Source organism: Somniosus microcephalus, chromosome 14 (assembly GCF_052327205.1).
Source record: "Somniosus microcephalus isolate GS21.2 chromosome 14, FLI_Smic_1.0, whole genome shotgun sequence".
NCBI lineage: Eukaryota > Metazoa > Chordata > Chondrichthyes > Squaliformes > Somniosidae > Somniosus > Somniosus microcephalus.
Window position 1 is genome coordinate 134,663,656 of NC_141000.1, and position 24,722 is coordinate 134,688,377.

The 24,722-nt window shown below is 45.5% G+C and overlaps 1 protein-coding gene across 3 annotated transcripts in view; it reads right to left on the bottom strand.

Annotated features, from left to right (window-relative positions):
* Window positions 1-1,911: 1,911 nt before the first annotated feature.
* The window catches only part of sik1 (salt-inducible kinase 1), a 32,974-nt gene continuing 10,163 nt past the window's right edge, over window positions 1,912-24,722 (bottom strand). For 2 of the 3 annotated variants that reach the window (XM_086007355.1, XM_086007353.1), the window contains 12 exons: window positions 15,210-15,273; window positions 14,944-15,105; window positions 13,520-13,644; window positions 13,296-13,419; window positions 12,923-13,140; window positions 12,382-12,534; window positions 10,079-10,192; window positions 9,602-9,830; window positions 6,681-6,938; window positions 6,379-6,542; window positions 6,188-6,270; window positions 1,912-5,844 (listed from right to left, as the gene is read on the bottom strand). In XM_086007355.1, coding sequence (XP_085863481.1) covers window positions 5,454-5,844; window positions 6,188-6,270; window positions 6,379-6,542; window positions 6,681-6,938; window positions 9,602-9,830; window positions 10,079-10,192; window positions 12,382-12,534; window positions 12,923-13,140; window positions 13,296-13,419; window positions 13,520-13,644; window positions 14,944-15,105; window positions 15,210-15,273 — 2,085 coding nt within the window. In that variant the 3' untranslated portion in view covers window positions 1,912-5,453. The remainder of the gene's footprint in view (window positions 5,845-6,187; window positions 6,271-6,378; window positions 6,543-6,680; window positions 6,939-9,601; window positions 9,831-10,078; window positions 10,193-12,381; window positions 12,535-12,922; window positions 13,141-13,295; window positions 13,420-13,519; window positions 13,645-14,943; window positions 15,106-15,209; window positions 15,274-24,722) is intronic. The other variant, XM_086007354.1, reaches the window with a different exon arrangement.

A 24,722-nucleotide genomic window follows, 5' to 3' on the forward strand; every position in this document is an offset into this window, starting at 1 on the left:
GAATAAACGGGTCTTTTTCCCGAGTGGCAGTCAGTGACTAGTGGGGTACCGCAGGGATTGGTCCTAGGACCCCAGCTATTCACAATATATATATTAATGATCTAGATGAGGGAACTAGATGTAATATTTCCAAGTTTGCAGACGACACAAAGCTGGGTGGGCGTGTTTGCTATGAGGAGGATGCCGAGAAACTCCAGTATGATTTGGACAGGTTGGGTGATTGGGCAGATGCATGATAATGTGGATAAATGCGAGGTTATCCACTTTGGTGGCAAAAACAGGAAGGCAGATTATCTGAACGGCAATAGATTGGGAGAAGGGGAAGTGCAACGAGACCTGGGTGTCCTTGTGCACCAGTCGCTGAAGGTAAGCATGCAGGTGCAGCAGGCGGTTAAGAAGGCAAATAGTATGTTGGCCTTCGTAGCGAGAGGGTTCGAGTACAGGAAGAAGGATGTCTTGCTGCAGTTGTACAGGGCCTTGGTGAGACCACACCTTGAGTATTGTGTGCAGTTTTGGTTGCCTTATCTGAGGAAGGATGTTCTTGCCATGGAGGGAGTGCATCAAAGATTCACCAGACGGATACCTGGGATGGCAGGAATGACATATGGAGGAGAGATTGGGTCGATTGGGCTTGTACTCACTAGAGTTCAGAAGAATGAGAGGGGATCTCATTGAAACTTATAAAATTCTAACAGGACTAGACAGACTAGATGCAGGAAGGATGTTCCCGATGGCGGGGGAGTCCAGAACCAGGGGTGACACACTAAGGATAAGAAGTAAGCCATTTAGGACAGAGATGAGGAGGAATTTCTTCACACAGAGAGTGGTGAACCTGTGGAATTCTCTACCACAGAAGGCAGTGGAGGCCAATTCATTAAATATATTCAAGAAGGAGTTAGATATATTTCTTAAGGCTAAAGGGATATGGGGAGAAGGCAGGGACAGGGTACTGAGTTTCGATGATCAGCCATGATCTCATTGAATGGCGGAGCAGGCTCGAGGGGCCGAATGGCCTACTCCTGCTCCTATCTTCTATGTTAGCCTTTAATCTATTTTCCAAGTCCATTTTAGCCAACTCTATCTTAATATGTTTGTAATTACTTTTAAGTAAGTTTAGGACACTAGTTTCAGACACAAGTTTTTCACCCTCAAACTGAATTTGAAATTCAATCATGCTATGATCACTCTTCCCTAGAGGATCCTTTACAATGAGATCATTAATTAATCCTGTCCCATTACAAGATCTAAAATAGCCTGCTCCCTGGTTGGTTCCATAATGTATTGTTCTAAGAAACCATCCCGAATACATTCCATGAACTTGTCCTCAAGGCTACCCTTGCCAATTTGGTTAGTCCAATCTATATGAAGATTAAAATCGCCCATGATTATTGCAGTATCTTTCCTACAAGCCCCCATTATTTCTTGATTTATACTCTGTCGTACAGTGTAGCTACTATTGGGGGGGGGGGGGGGGCGCGTGGGTGTGACAGACTACTCCCACCAGTGACTTCTTTCCCATACTATTTCTTAACTCCACGAATAAAACAAATTAACAAGAGAGGCGAGGAAATTAACCAGGAGAGAGGTGAGGAAATTAACCAGGAGACAGGACCTGGTCAGAGAGGGACCAAGGGAGATCAGGATACTAAACAAAGGCAACAAAACAGTTGCAGAAAGCCCGCCTCTGCCTGTGGGCCGATAGCAACAGGCGCTTGCAGTGTTGGCAGTGATTGTTAGTGGAGTCTGGTACTGATTCTCAAATTTCAAACAGCATCGAGATTAATGGGCACTCGGGAATGAAGCAGACTTTGTCATGAGGCTGGTGTAAGCTTGTAGCTCCCTGCGAGGAGGCCCACTGGGTCAGTGAGAGAACAGCGGGCACTACAAAGGACAACACAGAGTAACCCAACATATAATAAACCTGAAAGCCAGTTTTATTTGTTTAAAATCAATAAATAGTCACATAAATAAATTGAAACATCTAAACATTGGTCAATTCAATGAATACTCAAGAATGAGCAATTATTCACTGTGTGTGTGCTGGATCAATCGGATTAGTTCCTAAAATTCAAACCAGTAACCCTCAAATACTTTCACCATCCAATCGCATTGCAGTAGTCGATATTTTAAATTATATTCCCTCTTCCCTTCGGCCTTGAATGAGAATAAAGGATTTGTCAAACCTGCATCGCAGGTAAGTTAAAAGAAAACTGTAAAAAACTTCCATGCTCGAGCTTTGAGCTGTTTCCTGGAGCGGGAGAAAGCAGACCTCCCTGCCAGAGCATCCCCTCCCCACCCCCCCTTTCCCGGTCTGCTAGCTGCAGGTCAATCTCCGCTCTCAATTTCCAGACAGGAGCTGCAGAGACCCTCAGGAGGAGCTCCACTCAGTCCAGTGATGGCGGCAACACAACATCTGGGCATTAGGAGGCTGAGGGAAAGGAGTTCAATGCTTTAAATCTGTCCAATACTGACAAAACCACTGCCCTTCTGGCCTTAGAGAGGTGATGGCTACAATAAGAAATAGGAGCAGGAGTAGGCCAATCGGCCCCTCGAGCCTGCTCCGCCATTCAATAAGATCATGGCTGATCTGATCCTAACTGCCAATCTACTATCACTGAACCATCTCCTGAATCGAACAGAATTAGACACACGAAATAGGAGCAGGATCAGGCTACATGGCCCCTGGGCCCGCTCCGCTACCCACAGGGCCATGACCGATCCGAACCTAGACTCATGTCCAAATTCCTGCCCGCTCCCCATAACCCTTAATTCCCTTTACTTCTAGGAAACTGTCTATTTCTGTTTTAAATTTATGTAATGATGTAGCTTCTACAGCTTTTTGGGGCAGCATATTCCATGGACCTACCACCTGAGTGAAGTAGTTCCTCCTCATCTCAGTTTTGAAAGAGCAGCCCCTTATTCTAAGACTATGCCCCCTAGTTCTAGTTTCACCCATCATCGGGAACATCCTCCCCGCATCCACCCGATCCAACCCCTTCACAATCTTATATGTTTCAATAAGATCGCCTCTCATTCTTCTGAACTCCGATGAGTAGAGTCCCAATCTACTCAACCTCTCCTCATATGTCCATCCCCTCATCCCCGGGATTAACCGAGTGAACCTTCTTTGTACTGACTCGAGAGCAAGTATGTCTTTTCTTAAGTATGGACACCAAAACTGTATGCAGTATTCCAGGTGCAGTCTCACCAATACCTTGTACAACTGAAGCAATACCTCCCTATTTTTATATTCTATCCCCCTAGCAATGAAAGCCAACATTCCATTGGCCTTCTTAATCACTTGCTGCACCTGCATACTAACCTTTTGAGTTTTGTGCACCAGGACCCCCAGATCCCTTTGTACTTCAGTACTTTCCAGTTTCTTGCCATTAAAATAATAACTTGCTCTACAATTTTTCCTGCCAAAGTGCATAACCTCACTTTCCAGTATTGTATTCCATCTGCCAAATCTCTGCCCACTTACTTAGCCTGTCTATGTCCCCTTGCAGGTTTTTTATGTCCTCCTCACTCACTACTTTCCCTCCCATCTTAGTATCATCTGCAAACTTTGATATGTTACACTCGGTCCCCTCCTCCAAATCGTTAATATGGATTGTAAAGAGTTGGGGATCCAGCACTGACCCCTGTGGAACACCACTAGTTACTGATTGCCAGTCCGAGAATGAACCATTTATCCCAACTCTCTGCTTTCTGTTAAGATAGCCAATCCTCTATCCATGCCAGAATATTACCCCAATCCTGTGATTTTTTATCTTAAGCAATAATCTTTTGTGTGGCACCTTGTCAAATGCCTTCTGGAAGTCTAAATACACTACATCCACTGGTTCCCCTTTATCCACCCTATATGTTACTTCCTCAAAGAACTCCAGCAAATTTGTCAAACATGACTTCCCCTTCATAAAACCATGCTGACTTTGTCCTATTAAATTATGATTATCCAAATATCCTGTTACTGTCTCCTTAATAATGGACTCCAATATTTTACCTACCACAGATGTTAGGCTAACCGGTCTATAGTTTCCAGCCTTCTGTCTACTGCCCTTTTTAAATAAGGGTGTTACATTAGCAGTTTTCCAGTCAATCCAATGAGGCAAGGCAGCACAGCCAACAACTGGAGTCCTATATTTTTAGTGTCTAAAGGGAATGCGCAGAATGTTAAGCACCAAGCCCGCCCTTCCATTTATTTGTTTAAAATGCTGTTTTGAGAAGCAAGATTGATGTGTAAGGCAGTTCTGCTGAAAGGTCATCGACCCGAAACGTTAACTCTGTTTCTCTCTCCACAGATGCTGCCTGACCCGCTGAATGTTCCCAGCACCCAGTCTCCAAACTTGGGAGTATACACAAACTAGAGAATGCAGGGTGGCCAAATACTGAGAAAGGCTCAAATCAATCTCCAGCTCAATCCGGAAGAAACTGGGCCATCTTAACACACAAAAATCAATCTCCAGCTGAGTCCGGAAGAAACTGGGCCATCTTAACACACAAAAATCACGGCAACCACATAGTGGCTTCGTTTGGAAATTCTGTTAAAAATGTAGAAATCACTATACAAATACAACCGGCTTCCGATTGTATATCAGCCCTTCACTGACACTTAAATAATGTTCTGAAAAATTGTTCATTTTCTCTTTACATCAGATACAAATTGGAACAGATTATTGCACAGTCCCTAAAGTGGAATAATTCCTAATTGGATCCAGATAATTAAAAAAACTTTCACACGAGCAGCAGAATCCCGATCTCCTCTGGACTCTTTATACCAATACATTTCCTGATAAATCCACTGCAAATCCAGCGATCAAACAATTCCAGGAATGCAAGGATGCTTTCTTTTGTAGCCGGATGGATTTCTCAGATGCTACTGGAACGTTTAGCTGTGAAATCCCAGGATTTCTGTAGGAAATGAATGTCAATTTGCCCAGAAATTTAGTAACTTCACTCCCTTTAAACAAAGATTCACAGTTGGAATGGAGTTGCGATATTCACGCCAGTGTGTTACACAGTAGCATGCTGCTCACTCCCAGCTGATCTGAACGAGTGGTTCGATACACCCGGCACAGCCTTGTCTACAATTGTTTCCTTGAGGTAATTCTGTCTGTAAATCATCTCACCCGCTGAGTGGACAGAGCCGGTTTCAATATATGAAGCTTCCTCGAACAGGCCCATGTTCACTTCCTTTTGGTGTGATTCGATGACTAAAGTGCCTTATGCTTTAGACTGCAGCTTATAAACATTGATGGGGGGAGTGGAATCATCCTTTGGTTATTGAAGTTCCCCAGACACAAACACTTCACAAGTAACAACAAACTGAGAATTTACATTGTTGACTGACTTTTGTCGAGTGCGCTGGCCGTTTATCTGAATATCACAGACTCAAGGTTTTATTGCTTTAAAGGTGGCAGAGTTCAGTGTTCGCAGGGGACCTGAGCGGCTTAATTCACCAGCACAATTTTGCCAATTTGTGCTGCTGTGAGATCCTCCATTTCACAGTCCACTCCCAGCCCCTCGCTCTGCTCTGGCAACGAGAAAGGAGTTTGTTGGAGGAACTCTGAGAATGTGGGATGTAAATCCAAAGTGCTGGTACTGGGAGGATGCGACAGGCCGACACCCACCAGGCAGCCCAGCTGTGACTGGGCTCTGTAGACGGTCTCAGTGTCTGCACGTGTAAAATCCGAGAGAAGGAAAGGGGGAGTTAGGTGTGGTGCAGTTTTAAAACCATGTGGTGCGGTTTCTAGTACGCTTTGGAATGCAGGAGTCTTGATAGAGTTCGGCTGCACAAAGCACGTGGGCTGGGGGCTGTTCCGATATCTCAGCTGCAGCATTCTGCAAAAGGAAGTTAGGAATTAGAGAGATGATTCTGAATGTTTCACAATCCCCCCCAGCCTATTGGTTTCAGTCCAACTGAAGGTCTGAGTCCAAGACAAAACCTACTCCCATCGAACCCTAAAAAGCAGCAACACCCCGAGGTCCAGTCTAATAGGTCCCGGTTACCCACCCATATGGACACGGCTTGTGCGTTTAGACAGTGAGCATCAGGCTATTGGACTGTGATGTAGGGCACGGTTCACAGCCAATAGGCACAAACCCTCGCGATCCAGCATCAGTCACTGGACAGCGATTAGAAGTGGGAACACAGGTACTGAGGATCATTCTGATTCCTGCTCACCTCTGTTGGTACAAAACTTCCTCCAGCAGATTCCTGCCTTGTGTGGAGCTCCCGATGGTGAGACTGGGTGGAACGCTCAGAATCTGAGTCACAAACACAATTACATCAGTAACAGTCACAACTGCTCTTTCAAAAGGTAAAATGTTAGAAATGAAAGATTATATAAAATTGTTGGAGCGGCCGAGGTCTACCTGCTGGGGGCTACTGGGAGGCTGCTGGTGAGACAGTCGATTCCGTGGCCCGATACATGATGGAGACAGCCAGACTTGCCGAGTAAACCCTGTGATTTTGTTAAGCCCAAAGAATCCTTTCGCTCTGGTGCTTTTACGCAGCTGCTGTCGGAACGGCTTCAGTCCTGGAAAACCAACAGCAGAAATCAGTGTCGGCCCAACAAGCCCACCCCACCGGCCCCAGCACGTGTTTAAAGCCCAGTAGGGTTCAATGTTTGTTTGAGACGTTAGGTTGTACAGCTGACGCTTTGCTGGAGATTTACCTGGAGTTAGTGAGGTGTCTGAGGCTCTTCTCCCTTCCTGGAAGGTGACTGGGAGCGGAGTACCACTGATCCCAGCTCCATGTCCCTGCGCCTGCAGTATGGGAGTTGCAGAGGTGGTGTAGACAAATGGTGGGGTCATTGCCTGGTCTGTAAGGCTCGAGCTGTTTGTGGAGTGGAATCCATCGTTGGACGAGGACATTAGGCAGCTGTCTGAACATACACCCTCCGGCATGCTGGCCTGTGAGGAGACGCCGATACCTGTGGAAAGTGGAGACCGTGTCAATGCAGTTGCCCTTTGCTGTGGCACGAGGATTTCAGCTGCATTGTCTCAGTGCTGACATCTTCGCCATCCCAAGTAACAGCCCAGTCACCACAGGTCCCAAACCGATTTCTACATATTCACTACTTTTGCAAATATAAAATCAACCACATTATTCCAAACACTGAGTTCGCCTGGTGTTTTATTCAAATTTCACAGAAAAGGGACTAAAAATCTTGTCTATGTAAAACTTCCTGTCCACAAACTGTATTTCCTGTTTTCAAACATTTTGCTCACATTTAGCATTAAAAGCAGCAGTGAGAAAACTTGAGTGACAGGGACGAGGGATTCAGTCAGCCTGTGTGCGGGCGCGCCACTGCACGCGTGTCCGTCGGGATGAGCAATTCACAGTTGGTCACTGTGTGTTGATGATCAAAATGCCCTTTTTAGGGGGAGAAAAAAATTATTCACCCTTTTCGCCCTAAGTAACTGAAAGTTCCATGTCCAAAATAAGATTTAAAAAATATTTAAAATTACATATTTCACCAATAGATAATTACATTTACCCACTGAACTGTGGCTTATCTTAAACTTTCATTAAAGCTTGTAGACCTTGGCTAGGGCTACAATGGATATTTGAGCTATTACATGAGGTATTTTTGTTTGCTCATTAAAGGCCAAGTGGGCAAAGCTAATTAATTGTACAGTAACGGGGTAAATATGCTGCTGGTGTTACTGGACGCACTGGTAGATGGAATATTCTGGTGTTACTGGACACGCTGGGAGCTGGAATATTCTGCTGGTGTTACTGGACACGCTGGGAGCTGGAATATTCTGCTGGTGTTACTGACACGCTGGGAGCTGGAATATTCTCTTGGTGTTAGTGGACACGCTGGGAGCTGGAATATTCTGCTGGTGTTACTGGACACGCTGGGAGCGGGAATATTCTGCTGGTGTTACTGGACACGCTGGGAGCTGGAATATTCTGGTGTTACTGGACACGCTGGGAGCTGGAATATTCTGCTGGTGTTAGTGGACACGCTGGGAGCTGGAATATTCTGCTGGTGTTACTGGACATGCTGGGAGCTGGAATATTCTGCTGGTGTTACCGGACGCACTGGGAGCTGGAATATTCTGGTGTTATTGGACACGCTGGGAGCTGGAATATTCTGCTGGTGTTAGTGGACACGCTGGGAGCTGGAATATTCTGGTGTTACTGGACACGCTGGGAGCTGGAATATTCTGGTGTTACTGGACACGCTGGGAGCTGGAATATTCTGCTGGTGTTAGTGGACACACTGGGAGCTGGAATATTCTGCTGGTGTTACTGGACACGCTGGGAGCTGGAATATTCTGTTGGTGTTACTGGACACGCTGGGAGCTGGAATATTCTGCTGGTGTTAGTGGACACACTGGGAGCTGGAATATTCTGCTGGTGTTAGTGGACACACTGGGAGCTGGAATATTCTGCTGGTGTTAGTGGACACACTGGGAGCTGGAATATTCTGCTGGTGTTACTGACACGCTGGGAGCTGGAATATTCTGTTGGTGTTACTGGACACGCTGGGAGCTGGAATATTCTGCTGGTGTTACTGGACACGCTGGGAGCTGGAATATTCTGCTGGTGTTAGTGGACACACTGGGAGCTGGAATATTCTGCTGGCGTTACTGGACACGCTGGGAGCTGGGACTCCATCCTGTGAATTTCTTTTAATTTTATAAAGCAGAAAATTCATTACTATTCTTGCCCACTGCTTCCCCCATCAGCTCCTTCCTGTCTTTAAATGTTTTACTCCACAGAAAGTAGAGGGTATAAAAGGGATAGTACAGATTAGGTTTGGATACCAATGAGTGGGAATGTGATGGAAGCGTGTGGCATCTGACGGTTTTAAAAGGGACAATGGCAGTTTGGCCTGGAATCCCTCCTCAAGCCTGCTCCCTCTCAGTAACCCTAATACTGATAGACTCTGAACCCATCCAATACAGAACACACCCACCTCATCCTGCTGGACCCCAGAATCCCACTCCCCAGGAAACACTCAGTACTACTGACAAAGCCTAGACTGCATTCCCTGTGCTACCTGATGCCCCAGCAATCCACAATGCCCTAAAACCCAGAACACTCACCCCAACGCTCAGGATCTATCTCTCTCTCTCTCTCTCTCTCTCTCGAGTTCCTAGACCCTCAAGACTCCCAGCTCTTGCTTTCAGACTTTGGGACTCCCTCAAAATACTGCTACACCTCGAGACCCTAATCCACAGCCAGGATCCTCCCCAATACTATTTGGTATAACACCCCTGTCCTTATAAAACAGGAGATCTACTGCTAGTGTATAATATTAAAGCACAGCTGAGTGTTATGATCAGAACACTCAATGTTTATTTTACAGTGAAGCAGTCTGTTGGTTGAAGCGACGTGGATGGAGATAAAAGCACAATGGTGAAGGGAAGCAGCAAGTAGACACTGGGTACAAATATCAGTGTGCCGGGTAACATTGCTATCCCCATACCCTCAGAGAGCCTTAAATATGCACCACCTTACTCCCTGTAAAATCTTCACTCTACAGCAATTGAGAAAGCGAGGCTTCTCTCAAGCCATTGAGAGGCAGTGATTCACACTCATGGACTGACTGAAGCTATAATATGTTAGGCAGAAACTTACAAGGAGCAGTGTGGTTGAAGTGCGCAGACACCTCAGCCACTGTGTGCCGCCGGCTTGCACTGCTTAGAATGTGCAAGGAGTTCTGGATTTTCCCCATCACATCTGCTTCCAGGTCCTGCTCCTGCCTCACCTCCTCACTGATAGCAGTTTCCAGCAAGTTGCTGGGAGACATTGATCGATTCCTGATCAGAACATTGAATGATACATCCACTGGAGGAAGGACTGGCTGCTTAATCGATAAAGGTAAAATGAAAGGACATTTAGTTATTTTTCTAGTGTACTTCATACAATCTAAAAAAAAAAAAATAGAATGCAAAGTGAAACAAGAGATTTTCCAGCATTCAGCAGCCAATCAAATTTTTTTTAAACATTGTTAAATATCTGTGAATAATAAACTATGTTAAATCGCTGTTTAAAGCAAATACAAATCGTTCCTTTAAAGGCATTCTACTTATTGCACAATATTCTTGGACTAACCTGGAAAGAACAAGCGAGGTCACATTCCAGGTCACTGTGATGCACGGGTGTGGAGAGAGGTCCGATTTGTACACGAGGGTTCATCAATTCCACAGCAAGAGTCTCTCGAGACACCTAAAAGCCAATAAATCATAAAAATAAGAAATGCAGTGACCAGACGGAGGGTGCATGGGAACCCTGAATGATTGCATGTCAAAAGAACTGTAGAGAGATTATTGCAGGGACTGAGTGCGAGGCTCACACTAGTTAGGAACACAGGAGCAGGAGGAGGCCATTGAGCTCATTGAGCCCGTTCTGCCATTCAATGAGATTCTGGCTGATCTGTGACCTAACTCCATATACCCGTCTTTGCCCCATATTCCTTAATACCTTTGGTTAACAAAAATCTATCACTCAATCTTTGATTTAAAATGAACAATTGACCTAGCAACAATTGCCATTTGCGAAAGAGTTCCAAACTTATACCACCCTTTGCGTGCAAAAGTGTTTCCTAACTTCACTCCTGAAAGGCCTGGCTCTAATTTTTTTAAAAATTTTTTAAGACTACACCCACTAGTCCTAGAATCCCCAACCAGCAGAAACAGTTACTCTCTATCTACCCAATCAGTTCCCCTTAATATCTTAAACTTCAATAACAGACTAAATTCCAGGAAATACAACCCGTGTTTGTGTAATATCTCCTCGTAACTTCACCCTTGGAGTCCGGGTATCATTCTGGTAAACCTACGCTGCACTCCCTCCAAGGCCAATATATCCTTCCTAAGGTGTGGTGCCCAGAACTACTCCCAGTGCTCCAGGTGTGGTCTAACCAGGGCTTTGTACAGCTGCAGCATAACTTCTACCCCCTTGTACTCTAGTCCTCTCGATATAAAGGCCAGCATTCCATTAGCCTTTTTGATTATTTTCTGTACCTGTTCATGACATTTTAATGATCTATGTACCTGGACCCCCAAGTCTCTTACTCCACGGTTTCTAGCTTTTAGAAAGTACCCCGTTCTATCCTTTTTAGGTCCAAAGTGAATGACCTCACACTTACTTACACTGAAATTCAATTGCCACAGTTTTGCCGATTCACTTAATCTATTAAATATCTTTGTAATTTCATGCTTCCAACTACACTGCTTACAATGCATCCTATCTTTGTGTCATTGGCAAACTTAGATTTGTGGCTTTCTATCCTGTCATCTAAGTTGTTAATAAATATGGCGAATAGCTGAAGCCCCAACACAGATTCTTGCGAGATACCAGTAGTCACATCCTGTCAATTTGAGTACCTACCCATTATCCCTACTCTGTCTCCTGCCGCTCAGCCAATTTCCTAACTAGGTCAATAATTTGCCTTCACTTCCATGTGCTTCAACTTTAACTAACAGTCTCTTATGAGGGACTTTATCAAATGCCTTCTGGAAGTCCATATAAATAACATCCTTAGCCATTCCCCTGTCCACTACTTTAGTCACTTCAAAAAATTCAATCAGGTTCGTCAGGCATGACCTACCCTTTACAAATCCATGCTGGCTCTCCCTGATCAGCTGAAAATTTTCAAGGTGTTCAGTCACCCTATCTTTAATTATAGACTCTAGTAATTTCCCTGACAACAGATGTTAGGCTAACTGGTCTATAATTCCCTGGTTTCCCTCTCTCACCTTTCTTAAATAGCGGAGTGACATGCGCAATTTTCCAATCTAAAGGAACGGTTCCTGAATCGAGAGAACTTTGGAAGATTATAGTTCGGGCATCTGCAATGTTCTCACCTACTTCCTTTAAAACCCTGGGATGGAAACCATCTGGTCCTGGGGATTTGTCACTCTGTAGTGCCATTATTTTCTTCATTACTGTTATTTTGATTACGTTAATTATAGCGAGCCCTCATCCATAATTCAATATTAGTTTCCTTGAGATGTTCGACATGCTATCCTCGTCCTCTATTGTAAATTCTGACACAAAGTAATTATTCAACATGTCTGCCATTTCCGTATCATTTACAATATCAGTTTTCAAAGGGCCAACATTGCTCCTAACCACCCACTTTTTCCTAATCTAATTGTAAAAAAAGTGTTGATTTTGATATCCCTTGAAAGTTTCTTTTCAAACTCCCTTTTTGTAGCTGTTTCTATCTGTTTTGTCACCTTTTGTTGTTCTTTGTATCTCTCCCAGTCACCAGGATCTGTGCTATTTTTGGCATCTGTGCTAGTTACTGCGCACTTCTGATAAGTCACTTGCTCCTTGACATTAATTTGCTTTAGACCTTGGAACAATATAAAAATATTTCCCCAGAAATGCAGAAACCATTCACAACTCACCCCTGTTTGCATGTGCTCGATGGTTGTTCTGGGCACTTGATATTGGGTTGAAGTCTGACAGTTTATCGCTTGGTTACTTCTGTGCTCTTTAGCTCGTTCCAAGAGAAGGTAATAGATTGCAGCAAAATGGTTGTAACTGCTGTTCTGCAAGGACTGCAAAATAAAAATTCCACTGAACTGTTGGAATGATGTAACAAGGATCCAAAAATACGGCTTCTATCTTTGTAACATGAAGCCAGACAACACAAGATATTTGGAATTATAACCATTTGTGTTCAGTAACATCCAGTCAACCCCAGAACTACACAATATTGAAACCCTGCCAGTGTTTTAAAATTAATTTTAATTATGGAAAGTTACCTTTCATAAATTACTTCTACTTCCTGATATTTAATGTTAAAGGAAATGGTTTTCAATTTTCACAATCCACTTGGTATCCTTCATTCGTACATAGAGACCTGTAAATATACATTACTGCCCTAAATATCCCCTCACCCTACAGCACTGGCTCGAGCTCCTGGTATCACAACTGCTGCTTTACCTCAACAGTCTTCTGTCTGTCGATGCCAAGATTGTGCATGAGGCCAAGGACCTGCTGGTTGTAATTGCCGAGGTTTGAGTTGTAATCTTTGAGGGAATAAGCCAGTGGTTCTTGCAGAGATACCTGTGCTAACATCCAGCGGTGCTGCTTAATCTGTGAGACTGTAATCCGCTTTGCGGGATCCACCATCAACATCCGCCGAATTAAACTTTCACAGTCTGTTACAGCAAATAACCGGTTTTAGTTGGGATTAAGCTCAAATTGCACATAAACTTCACATCACAGCAGTGACTTTTGGTCATATTAATCGAGAAATGTTAAATATAAATGAAAAAGCACTGCCTATAAATGAGTGTGCATAGAGCAAATGTACCTTCAGATAAGAAGAACGGGATTCGGAAACGGCCCTCTATTACCCTCTGCCTCAGAACCGGTAACGTTGGCCCATCGAATGGCAAGGATCCACAGACTAGAACATACAGCACCACTCCCAAACTCTGTTGGAACAAAAGGACATTTAGTATCAATCATTTCTTCACCTGCACCAGAATCAATGGCGTCCTAAGTCTGTGAACAAGATCCTTTTGCTTTACGTACCCAGATGTCAAGGTGGGGACCTTCATATTCCTTCCCTTCAAAGACCTCTGGTGCTGCATAGGGGGGGCTCCCACACCATGTGGACAATGGCTCACCGTGCTTATAGAAGTTTCCAAAACCAAAATCTGTGAAAGAGGAGGTGGATTACTCACCCAGCGGATCAAATCCTGCCGTGTCTCAGGAGCATCACTCAGAACTTATACAAAGTACAATTTAACATCACGGGCTGGGAAGAATCCTCTACCTATGATCGTGTCTTCAGTTTCATCATCCCAATAGTATAAATTCCTTCACTCCCTACTTGATGCTCATCTCGCCCTCGTTTACAAAGTGCTCTGATATTCTTCTACATGAGAGATTCTCTGAAACTGGAAGCTATTGTAAATAGGGGAGTTGTGGCATGGAGTGACCTGTAGCTCGACATCAGAGACTATCCCCTATACTGCTCCCAAACCCGTGACTTCCACCGCCTAGAAGGACAAGGGCAGCAGGCACATGGGAACATCACCATCTCCAAGTTCTCCTCCAAGTAACACACCATTCTGACTTGGAAATACATTGCTGTCCCTTCATCGTTGCTGGGTCAAAAAGACTGGAACCCTGTGGGAGGGAGCACTGTGGGATTACCTTCACCACACGGACTGCAGTAGTTTAAGGCGGCGGCTCACCACCACCTTCTTGAGGGCAATTAGGGATAGGCAATAAATGCTGGCCTTGCCAGCGATGCCACATCTCATTAATGAATAATAAAAACCCACAACAGACCATCCCCTATACACACCATCCCCTATACACACCATCGACCGTCTCCCCTACGCACACGCCCCATCGACCGTCCCCTTCAATTATGGCTGTTTTAGCAGAGTCAGTGTGATGCGCTATCAATTCTAATAAAAGGCTAGGCAGAGTTCAGAACAACAGGCTTTTATTAACTACTGAATTGCACTTCAGACAGATCAGGACTATGCCTCTAGTGGACGACCGAATGCCAGGAGCTGCCATGCGGCCGCTCTTATACTCGGTAGCCCAGGGGCGGAGTCAGCTGAGGCATAGTCAGGCACAACAGTGAAACAAGAGTGAACGACAACAACAACAACAGTGAACACAGTGAACTACAGTGGTTTACCACACAGTGCAGAGGCTCTTGTCTGTTATTAAGATAGGAAATAAAGACAATGAGCAGAGGAGCTGGGAGACCCTTAGTGCAGATGGAAGTACGGCCTGGGCACGAGCTAGTCCCCAACCTTGTGACAACAGAATAGTAAGTGGTAGAAGGAAAGAAAAATTTAGGAAAAAAAGTTTAAATTTAAATTCAACATGTTCATTGCCCTCCTCAGAATGAAACCCAGAAATTTCTAAATCACCAGTAACTGGCATCAACATGACATAAGACAGCACTGAGGTTGACAGAAACATGCTCTTACCTGCAATCTTAATGTTCATGCTAACATCCAGCAGCAGATTCTCACTCTTCAGATCCCTGTGAACAATGTGGTGATTGTGACAATATTCTACTGCTGTCAGGATCTGCCAGAACTTGGTGCGAGCCTCGCTCTCACTCAATGGGCCATTTGCAGACAGGTAATCTGGAGATTACAAAGGATGTGGTTACTACTGCTCAGCTTTCACAGCACATGAAAATCAGCTTTCAACTCAACCCAAAATACCCAAAGAGGAAAGGCAGACTCACCAAACATCTCTCCATTCTGTGCAAACTCCGTCACAATATACAGCATGTCCTTGGTTTCCATCACCTTAGGAATCAAATAAACAGAATGTCATTCAGAATCTTAAACCTTTTAATTATGTTAAAATAGTGATAAGTGTGCTATGGTTTTCAGTTTCATCCTGTTTACAAGCCAAGTAGATTTCTAATTCAGGAAAACTCTGTAAAACACGTTGGACTACATGACACATCGCTTCCCCTCCAGGACATTGGCTTGAAGCAAACTGACTGTAGGGAGCGCTCTCACCAGCTACAAGATCCCATGTAAAATGAGCTTGAGGCAGTTTTAATGTAGATCATGGTGGGCTCAAATCAGGTTTAGTGGTGTGAGAAATAGAGAGAGGTCAAACGGCCATGGGCGGGGCACACTTCTAAAATTGCAATTGAAGCACATTAATAGGACCATGTAAGGGAGCTTTACTCTGTATCTAACCCGTGCTGTACCTGCCCTGGGAGTGTTTGATGGGACAGTGTAGAGGGAGCTTTACTCTGTATCTAACCCTTGCTGTACCTGCCCTGGGAGTGTTTGATGGGACAGTGTAGAGGGAGCTTTACTCTGTATCTAACCCGTGCTGTACCTGCCCTGGGAGTGTTTGATGGGACAGTGTAGAGGGAGCTTTACTCTGTATCTAACCCGTGCTGTACCTGCCCTGGGAGTGTTTGATGGGACAGTGTAGAGGGAGCTTTACTCTGTATCTAACCCGTGCTGTACCTGCCCTGGGAGTGTTTGATGGGACAGTGTAGAGGGAGCTTTACTCTGTATCTAACCCGTGCTGTACCTGCCCTGGGAGTGTTTGATGGGACAGTGTAGAGGGAGCTTTACTCTGTATCTAACCCGTGCTGTACCTGCCCTGGTAGTGGAAGTGGAAAATGTTCTATCCTTTACATTCATGAGTATAAAATTAAGGAAATAAGGAAAAAGATAGATGAGATCTCTTGTACAATTGCTGGGTATGAAATCTGAAAGAAACTTGAATTGATCTAGAAAGACATAGTTGCCAATGAACAATTTATATTTAGACCTTTACCTTAAATTGGTTATATACATGACTAACACGTTCTCAAATGCTTTAGACACACAATGAGTGCACAATGAAGAAAGCTAAAGTGCAACAGCAGCCGACTGGCTGAGTAATGACACTGCTCCAAATACGTCAGAGGAAAGAGCAATTACCAAGAACTGCAAGTGCAGTTCCAGGGAATTACAAGTTCAAGTGGGCAAGCAAGCAGAGCATGATGTGCTGAGCCCTCTGGGAACACAGCCAGACTATCGGGCAACATCACATCTCAGCTGAGGAGAAGAGAAACTGCCGTTCAATGATTCCCTTTGGCCCAGTGACAAAGGACTTTGGCACTCGAGTGAGAACAATTCAGGTGGAAAGGTCATCTCGATCATCACAACAACTCAATCAATGCTGGACACTGCCCTTCAAACCCTGGCCCCAGCTCCTCAAACGTGCAGCTTGTTTATCAGTCAGTGGTGAGAGAGGAGATAAAAGCTCAGGGAGTAGCCCCTGCTGCCCCAGGGTAAAATACAGACCACAGAATTACAGGTAGGATTTTAACTACAGGAAATGACCAAAGACGAGAAGCTCCAAGAACACAGAATTAAAGAGAACTGCAAGAAGTAAAATTCACAACTGAAAGACTGATCCTCAGCCTGGGGCTCAGAGTGAGTTTCTCCTCTTTAAATTGGGAACAATTTGTTGCACTGCATTTGAATGATGTGAATTGTATATTTATTTATTTCCTATGGAATAATAGTTCATTTGAAGTGTCTTGGTCAAACTCTAACCCCAATGTCCCTATGTAGCAGCGAGAGCAATCCCAAACTAATCTCACTGCCCCACACTCTCCCCATAGCCCTGCATCAATCCCAAACTAATCTCACTGCCCCACACTCTCCCCATAGCCCTGCATCAATCCCAAACTAATCTCACTGCCCCACACTCTCCCCATAGCCCTGCATCAATCCCAAACTAATCTCACTGCCCCACACTCTCCCCATAGCCCTGCATCAATCCCAAACTAATCTCACTGCCCCACACTCTCCCCATAGCCCTGCATCAATCCCAAACTAATCTCACTGCCCCACACTCTCCCCATAGCCCTGCATCAATCCCAAACTGATCCCACTGCCCCACACTCTTCCCCATAGCCCTGCATCAATCCCAAACTAATCTCACTGCCCCACACTCTCCCCATAGCCCTGCATCAATCCAAAACTAATCTCACTGCCCCACACTCTCCCCATAGCCCTGCATCAATCCCAAACTAATCTCACTGCCCCACTCTCCCCATAGCCCTGCATCAATCCCAAACTAATCTCACTGCCCCACACTCTCCCCATAGCCCTGCATCAATCCAAAACTAATCTCACTGCCCCACACTCTCCCCATAGCCCTGCATCAATCCCAAACTAATCTCACTGCCCCACACTCTCCCCATAGCCTTGCATCAATCCAAAACTAATCTCACTGCCCCACACTCTCCCCATAGCCCTGCATCAATCTCAAACTAATCTCACTGCCCCACTCTCCCCATAGCCCTGCATCAATCCCAAACTAATCTCACTGCCCCACACTCTCCCCATAGCCCTGCATCAATCCCAAACTAATCTCACTGCCCCACACTCTCCCCATAGCCTTGCATCAATCCAAAACTAATCTCACTGCCCCACACTCTCCCCATAGCCCTGCATCAATCTCAAACTAATCTCACTGCCCCACTCTCCCCATAGCCCTGCATCAATCCAAAACTAATCTCACTGCCCCACTCTCCCCATAGCCCTGCATCAATCCAAAACTAATCTCACTGCCCCACACTCTCCCCATAGCCCTGCATCAATCCCAAACTAATCTCACTGCCCCACTCTCCCCATAGCGCTGCATCAATCCCAAACTGATCCCACTGCCCCACTCTCCCCATAGCCCTGCATCAATCCCAAACTAATCCCACTGCCCCACACTCGCCCCATAGCCCTGCATCAATCCCAAACTAATCCCACTGCTCCCACTCATCCCAAACTAATCTCACTGCCCCACACTCTCCCCATAGCCCTGCATCAATCCGAAACTAATCTCACTGCCCCACACTCTCCCCATAGCCCTGCATCAGTCCGAAACTAATCTCATTGCCCCACACTCTCCCCATAGCCCTGCATCAATCCCAAACTAATCTCACTGCCCCACACTCGCCCCATAGCCCTGCATCAATCCCAAACTAATCCCACTGCCCCACTCTCCCCATAGCCCTGCATCAATCCCATTGCCCCACTCTCCCCATAGCACTGCATCAATCCCAAACTAATCCCACTGTCCCGCTCTCTCCCCATAGCCCTGCATCAATCCCAAACTAATCCCATTGCCCCACTCTCCCCATAGCACTGCATCAATCCCAAACTAATCCCACTGCCCCGCTCTCTCCCCATAGCCCTGCATCAATCCCAAACTAATCCCATTGCCCCACACTCTCCCCATAGCCCTGCATCAATCCCAAACTAATCCCACTGCCCCACTCTCCCCATAGCCCTGCATCAATCCCATTGCCCCACTCTCCCCATAGCACTGCATCAATCCCAAACTAATCCCACTGTCCCGCTCTCTCCCCATAGCCCTGCATCAATCCCAAACTAATCCCATTGCCCCACTCTCCCCATAGCACTGCATCAATCCCAAACTAATCCCACTGCCCCGCTCTCTCCCCATAGCCCTGCATCAATCCCAAACTAATCCCATTGCCCCACACTCTCCCCATAGCACTGCATCAATCCCAAACTAATCCCACTGCCCCGCTCTCTCCCCATAGCCCTGCATCAATCCCAAACTAATCCCACTGCCCCGCATCAATCCCAAACTAATCCCACTGCCCCGCGTCAATCCCAAACTAACCCCACTGCCCCGCATCAATCCCAAACTAATCCCACTGCCCCGCACACTCTCCATAGCCCTGTATCAATCCTAATTCAAATATTGATTGAAATGTCCCTGAAAAGATGCACTGCTCTCTATCTCAGGCACCATCGAAAAGCATTCCATTCTGCTCAAACCACCCTCAGTGCAAAGAAATTTATCCTAACTTCTCACTCTAAGCAATAATTTTTAATTGATGACCCTCTCGTCACTGACTCCCCAACCAGAAGGAAGTCTTTCCTTATTCACGCCATCAAAACACTTGCCAATATCAAAATTTTCTATTAAACCTCCTCTCCCACTTCTCGACTCCAGTGGAATTAGTTCCAGTATCTCAAGTCTCTCCTCATAACTTAAGTTTCCCCATCCCTGGTGAATTTTCACTGTACTCTCTATGGCTTTAATGTCCTTCTACAAATGGGGCACCCAAAACTTCCCCCTGTACTCGAACTGTGGCCTAAGACTTACCTTGTTCAAATTCACACAGAATTACATAGAATGTACAGCACAGAAACAGGCCATTCGGCCTAACTGGTCTATGCCGATATTTACATTCCACACGAGCCTCCTCCCACCTTACTTCATCTCACCCTATCAACATATCCTTCTATTCCTTTCTCTCTAATGATAGGAAGGACCTATTTCCCTTAGCAGAGGGGTCGATAACCAGGGGGCACAGATTTAAAGTAATTGGTAGAGGTTTAGAAGGGATTTGAGGAGAAACTTTTTCACCCAGAGTGTGGTGGGGGTCTGGAACTCACAACCTGAAAGGGTGGTAGAGGCAGAAACACTCATCACATTTAAAAAGTACTTGGATATGTACTTGAAGTGCTGTAACCTACAAGGATCTATCTGAGGAAGGATGTTCTTGCCATTGAGAGAGTTCAGCGAAGATTCACCAGGCTGATACCTGGGATGGCAGGAATGACGTATGAGGAGAGATTGGGTCGATTGGGCTTGTACTCGCTGGAGTTTAGAAGAATGAGAGGAGATCTCATTGAAACTTATAAAATTCTAACAGGACGGATGTTCCCGATGGTCGGGGAGTCCAGAACCAGGGGTCACAGTCTAAGGATAAGGGATAGGCCATTTAGGACAGAGATGAGGAGGAATTTCTTCACCCAGAGAGTGGTGTACCTGTGGAATTCTCTACCACAGAAGGCAGTGGAGGCCAATTCCACAATCTCGCTCTCTCTCCCCCATCAGTCTCTCTCTCTCCCCGCAATCAGTCTCTCTCTCTCTCCCCCCAATCAGTCTCTCTCTCTCTCCCCCCCCATTCAGTCTCTCTCTCTCCCCCCCCCCATTCAATCTCTCTCCCCCTCCCCGCCCAAATCAGTCTCTCTCCCCCACATAGAAACATAGAAGATAGGAGCAGGAGTAGGCCATTCGGCCCCTCGAGCCTGCTCCGCCATTCAATTCGATCATGGCTGATCATCCAAATTCAGTACCCGATCCCTGCTTTCTCCCCATATCCCTTGATCACTTTAGCCGTAAGAAATATATCCAACTCCTTCTTGAATATATTTAATGAACTGGCCTCCACCGCCTACTGTGGTAGAGAATTCCACAGGTTCACCACTCTCTGGGTGAAGAAATTCCTCCTCATTTCTGTCCTAAATGGCCTACCCTTTATCGTTAGACTGTGACCCCTGGTTCTGGACTCCCCGACCATCGGGAACATCCGTCCTGTTAGAATTTTATAAGTTTCAATGAGATCTCCGCTCATTCTTCTAAACTCCAGCGAGTACAAGCCCAATCGACCCAATCTCTCCTCATACGTCATTCCTGCCATCCCAGGTATCAGCCTGGTGAATCTTCGCTGAACTCCCTCCATGGCAAGAACATCCTTCCTCAGATAAGGTGACCAAAACTGCACACAATACTCAAGATGTGGTCTCACCAAGGCCCTGTACAACTGTAGCAAGACATCCTTGTTCCTGTACTCGAACCCTCTTGCTACGAAGGCCAACATACCATTTGCCTTCTTAACTGCCTGCTGCACCTGCATGCTTACCTTCAGTGACTGGTGCAAAAGGACACCCACGTCTCTTTGCACTTCCCCTTCTCCCAATCTATTGCCATTCAAATAATAATCTGCCTTCCTGTTTTTGCCACCAAAGTGGATAACCTCACATTTATCCACATTATAGTGCATTTGCCATGTTTCTGCCCAATCACCCAACCTGTCCAAATTGTACTGGAGTTTCCCGACATCTTCCTCACAGCACACACGCCCACCCAGCTTTGTGTCGTCTGCAAATTTGGAGATATTACATCCAGTTCCCTTGTCTAGATCATTAATATATATTGTGAATAGCTGGGGTCCAAGGAACGATCCCTGTGGTACCCCACTAGTCACTGCCTGCCACTCAGAAAAAGACCCGTTTATTCCAACTCTTTGCTTTCTGTCTGCCAACCAGTTCTCTATACAAGTCAATACCTTGCCCCCAATCCCATGTGCCTTAACTTTACACGCTAATCTCTTATGTGGGACCTTATCGAAAGCCTTCTGAAAGTCCAAATACACCACATCCACTGGTTCTCCCTTATCTATTTTACCAGTTACATCCTCAAAAAATTCCAGTAGATTAGTCAAGCACGATTTACCTTTTGTGAATCCATGTTGACTTTGTCCGATCCTGTCACTGTTTTCCAAGTGCTCTGCTATTAGATCTTTAATAATAGACTCTAGCATTTTCCCCACTACCGATGTCAGGTCTGTAATTCCCTGTTTTCTCTCTACCACCTTTTTTGAATAGTGGGGTAACATTAGGTACCCTCCAATCCATGGGTACTGTTCCAGATTCCATCGAATGTTGGAAGATGATCAGCAATGCATCTACTATTTCTAGGGCCACTTCCTTAAGTACCCTAGGATGTGGATTATCAGGCCCTGGGGATTTATCGGCCTTCAAACCCATCAATTTCCCTAACACCATTTCCCTACAAATACTGATTTCTTTTAGTTCCTCCCTTTCATCAGACCCTATGTTCCCCGGCATCTCTGGGAGGTTATTTGTGTCCTCCTTTGTGAAGACAGAACCAAAATATGTATTTAGTAGGTCTGCCATTTCTTTGTTCCCCATTATAAATTCCCCCGATTCTGACTGCAAGGGACCTACGGTTGACTTCACCAATCTTTTTCTCTTCACATATCTATAAAAGCTTTTACAGTCAGTTTTTATGTTCCCTGCAAGCTTACTCTCATATTCTATTTTCCCCATCTTAATGTCCTCCTTTGTTGAATCCTAAATTGTTCCCAATCCTCAGGATTATTGCTTTTTCTGGCCAATTTATATGTCCTCTCCTTGGATCTTATGCTATCCCTAATTTCCCTTGTTAGCCATGGTTGAGTCACCTTTTTTGTTTTATTTTTATGCCAAACTGGGATGAACAAATTCTGTAGTTCATCCATGCGGTCTTTGAATGTTTGCCATTGCCTATCCACCGTCAACCCTTTGAGTGACATTCCCCAATCAATCCTACCCAACTTGCGCCTCAGACCATCGTAGTTTCCTTTATTTAAATTTAGGACCCTAGTAAGAACATAAGAAATAGGAGCAGGAGTAGGCCAATCGGCCCCTCGAGCCTCCTCCGCCATTCAATAAGATCATGGCTGAGTCTCTGAGTCAACTACTTCATTCTCCATCTTAATGAAGAATTCGATCATATTATGATCGCTCCGACCCAAGGGGCCTCGTACAACAAGATTGGTAATTAATCCTTTCTCGTTACATAATACCCAGTCTAAGATAGCCTGATCTCTGGTTGGTTCCTCGACATATTGGTCCAGGAAACCATCCTGTAAACACTCCAGGAATTCCTCCTCCACAGTATTGTTACTAATTTGGTTAGCCCAATCTATATGAGATTAAAGTCACCCATGATGACTGCTGTGCCCTTATTGCACGCTTCTCTAATTTCCCTTTTAATGCCATCCCCAACCTCCGCCTTACTGTTTGGAGGTGTATATACCACTCCCACTAACGTTTTCTGCCCCATGGTATTTCTCAATTCTACCCATACAGATTCCACATCATCAGAGCTAATATCCTTCCTTACAATTGTGTTAATCCCTTCTTTAACCAGTAATGCTACCCCACCTCCCTTTCCTTTTTGCCTATCTTTCCTGAATATCGAATAACCCTGGATGTTGAGTTCCCAGCCTTGGCCATCCTTGAGCCACATTTCCGTAATCCCAACCAAATCATATTCGTTTACCTCTATTTGCGCAGCCAATTCATCTACCTTATTACGAATGCTCCTCGCATTAAGACACAAAGCCTTCAGGCTTATTTTTTTAACGCTCTTAGACCTATTAGAATTATTATTTACTGTGGCCATGTTTGATTTAAACCGTTGATTTCTCTGACTGCCACTTTTGTTTTTCTCCTTCCTTTCTTTTGCTTTTATCCTTGTTTCCCTTTCCTCTGTCCCCTTGCTCAGGTTCCCAACCCCCTGCCATCTTAGTTTAAACCTTCCCCCAGAGCACTAGCAAACACTCCCCCTGGGACATCGGTCCCGGCCCTGCCCAGGTGCAAAGCGTCCAGTTTGAACTGGTCCCACCTCCCCCAGAACCGGTTCCAATGTCCCAGGAACTTGAATCCCTCCCCCGGCACCATTCCTCTAGCCACGTATTCATCTGAAATATCCTTCTATTTCTACTCTGACTAGCACGTGGCACTGGTAGCAATCCTGAGATTACTACCTTGGAGGTCCTATATTTTAAATTTACCTCCTAACTCCCTATATTCAGCTTTTAGGATCTCATCCCGGTTTTTACCTATATCATTGGTACCTATATGCACCACAACTGGCTGTTCACCCTCCCCTTCCAAAATGTTCTGCAGCCGCTCGGAGACATCCTTGACCCTTGCACCAGGGAGGCAACACACCATCCTGGAGTCTCGTTTGCGGCCGCAGAAACGCCTATCTATTCCCCTTACAATAGAATCCCCTATTACTATAGCTCTACCCCTCTTTTTCCTCCCATCCTGTGCAGCAGAGCCGCCCCTGGTGCCAGGAAGTTGGCTGCTGTTGCCTTCCTCTGATAAGCCATTCCCCCAAACAATACTCAAAGTGGTGTATCTGTTTGAGAGGGGGATGTCCACAGGGGACCCCTGCACTACCTGCCTGTGCCTGGTACTCTGCCTGTTGGTCACCCCTTCCCGCCTGTCCAACCTCTACCTGCGGTGTGTCCAACTCCCTAAACGTGCTATTCAAGACGTCCTCAGCATCGTGAACGCTCCAGTATGCATCCAATCGCAGCTCCAGCGCTGCAATGCGGTCTGTCAGTAGCTGCAGTTGGATACACTTCCTGCACATGTAGTTGTCAGGGACACAGGAAGTGTCCCCGAGTGCCCACATAGCGCAGGAGGAGCATACCACGTGGCCGAGCTGTCCTGCCATGACTTACCCTGTAATTAATTGAAATTAAATTAAATCAATCAATCCCACCAATTACACTACAGTTAAATGGTTTACCAACAGTCCCCGCTACACCAGAGAGACCTTAGTAACTTTAAACCACAGAATTAAACCTCAGAGCAGCGGCGGCAGACGGGCG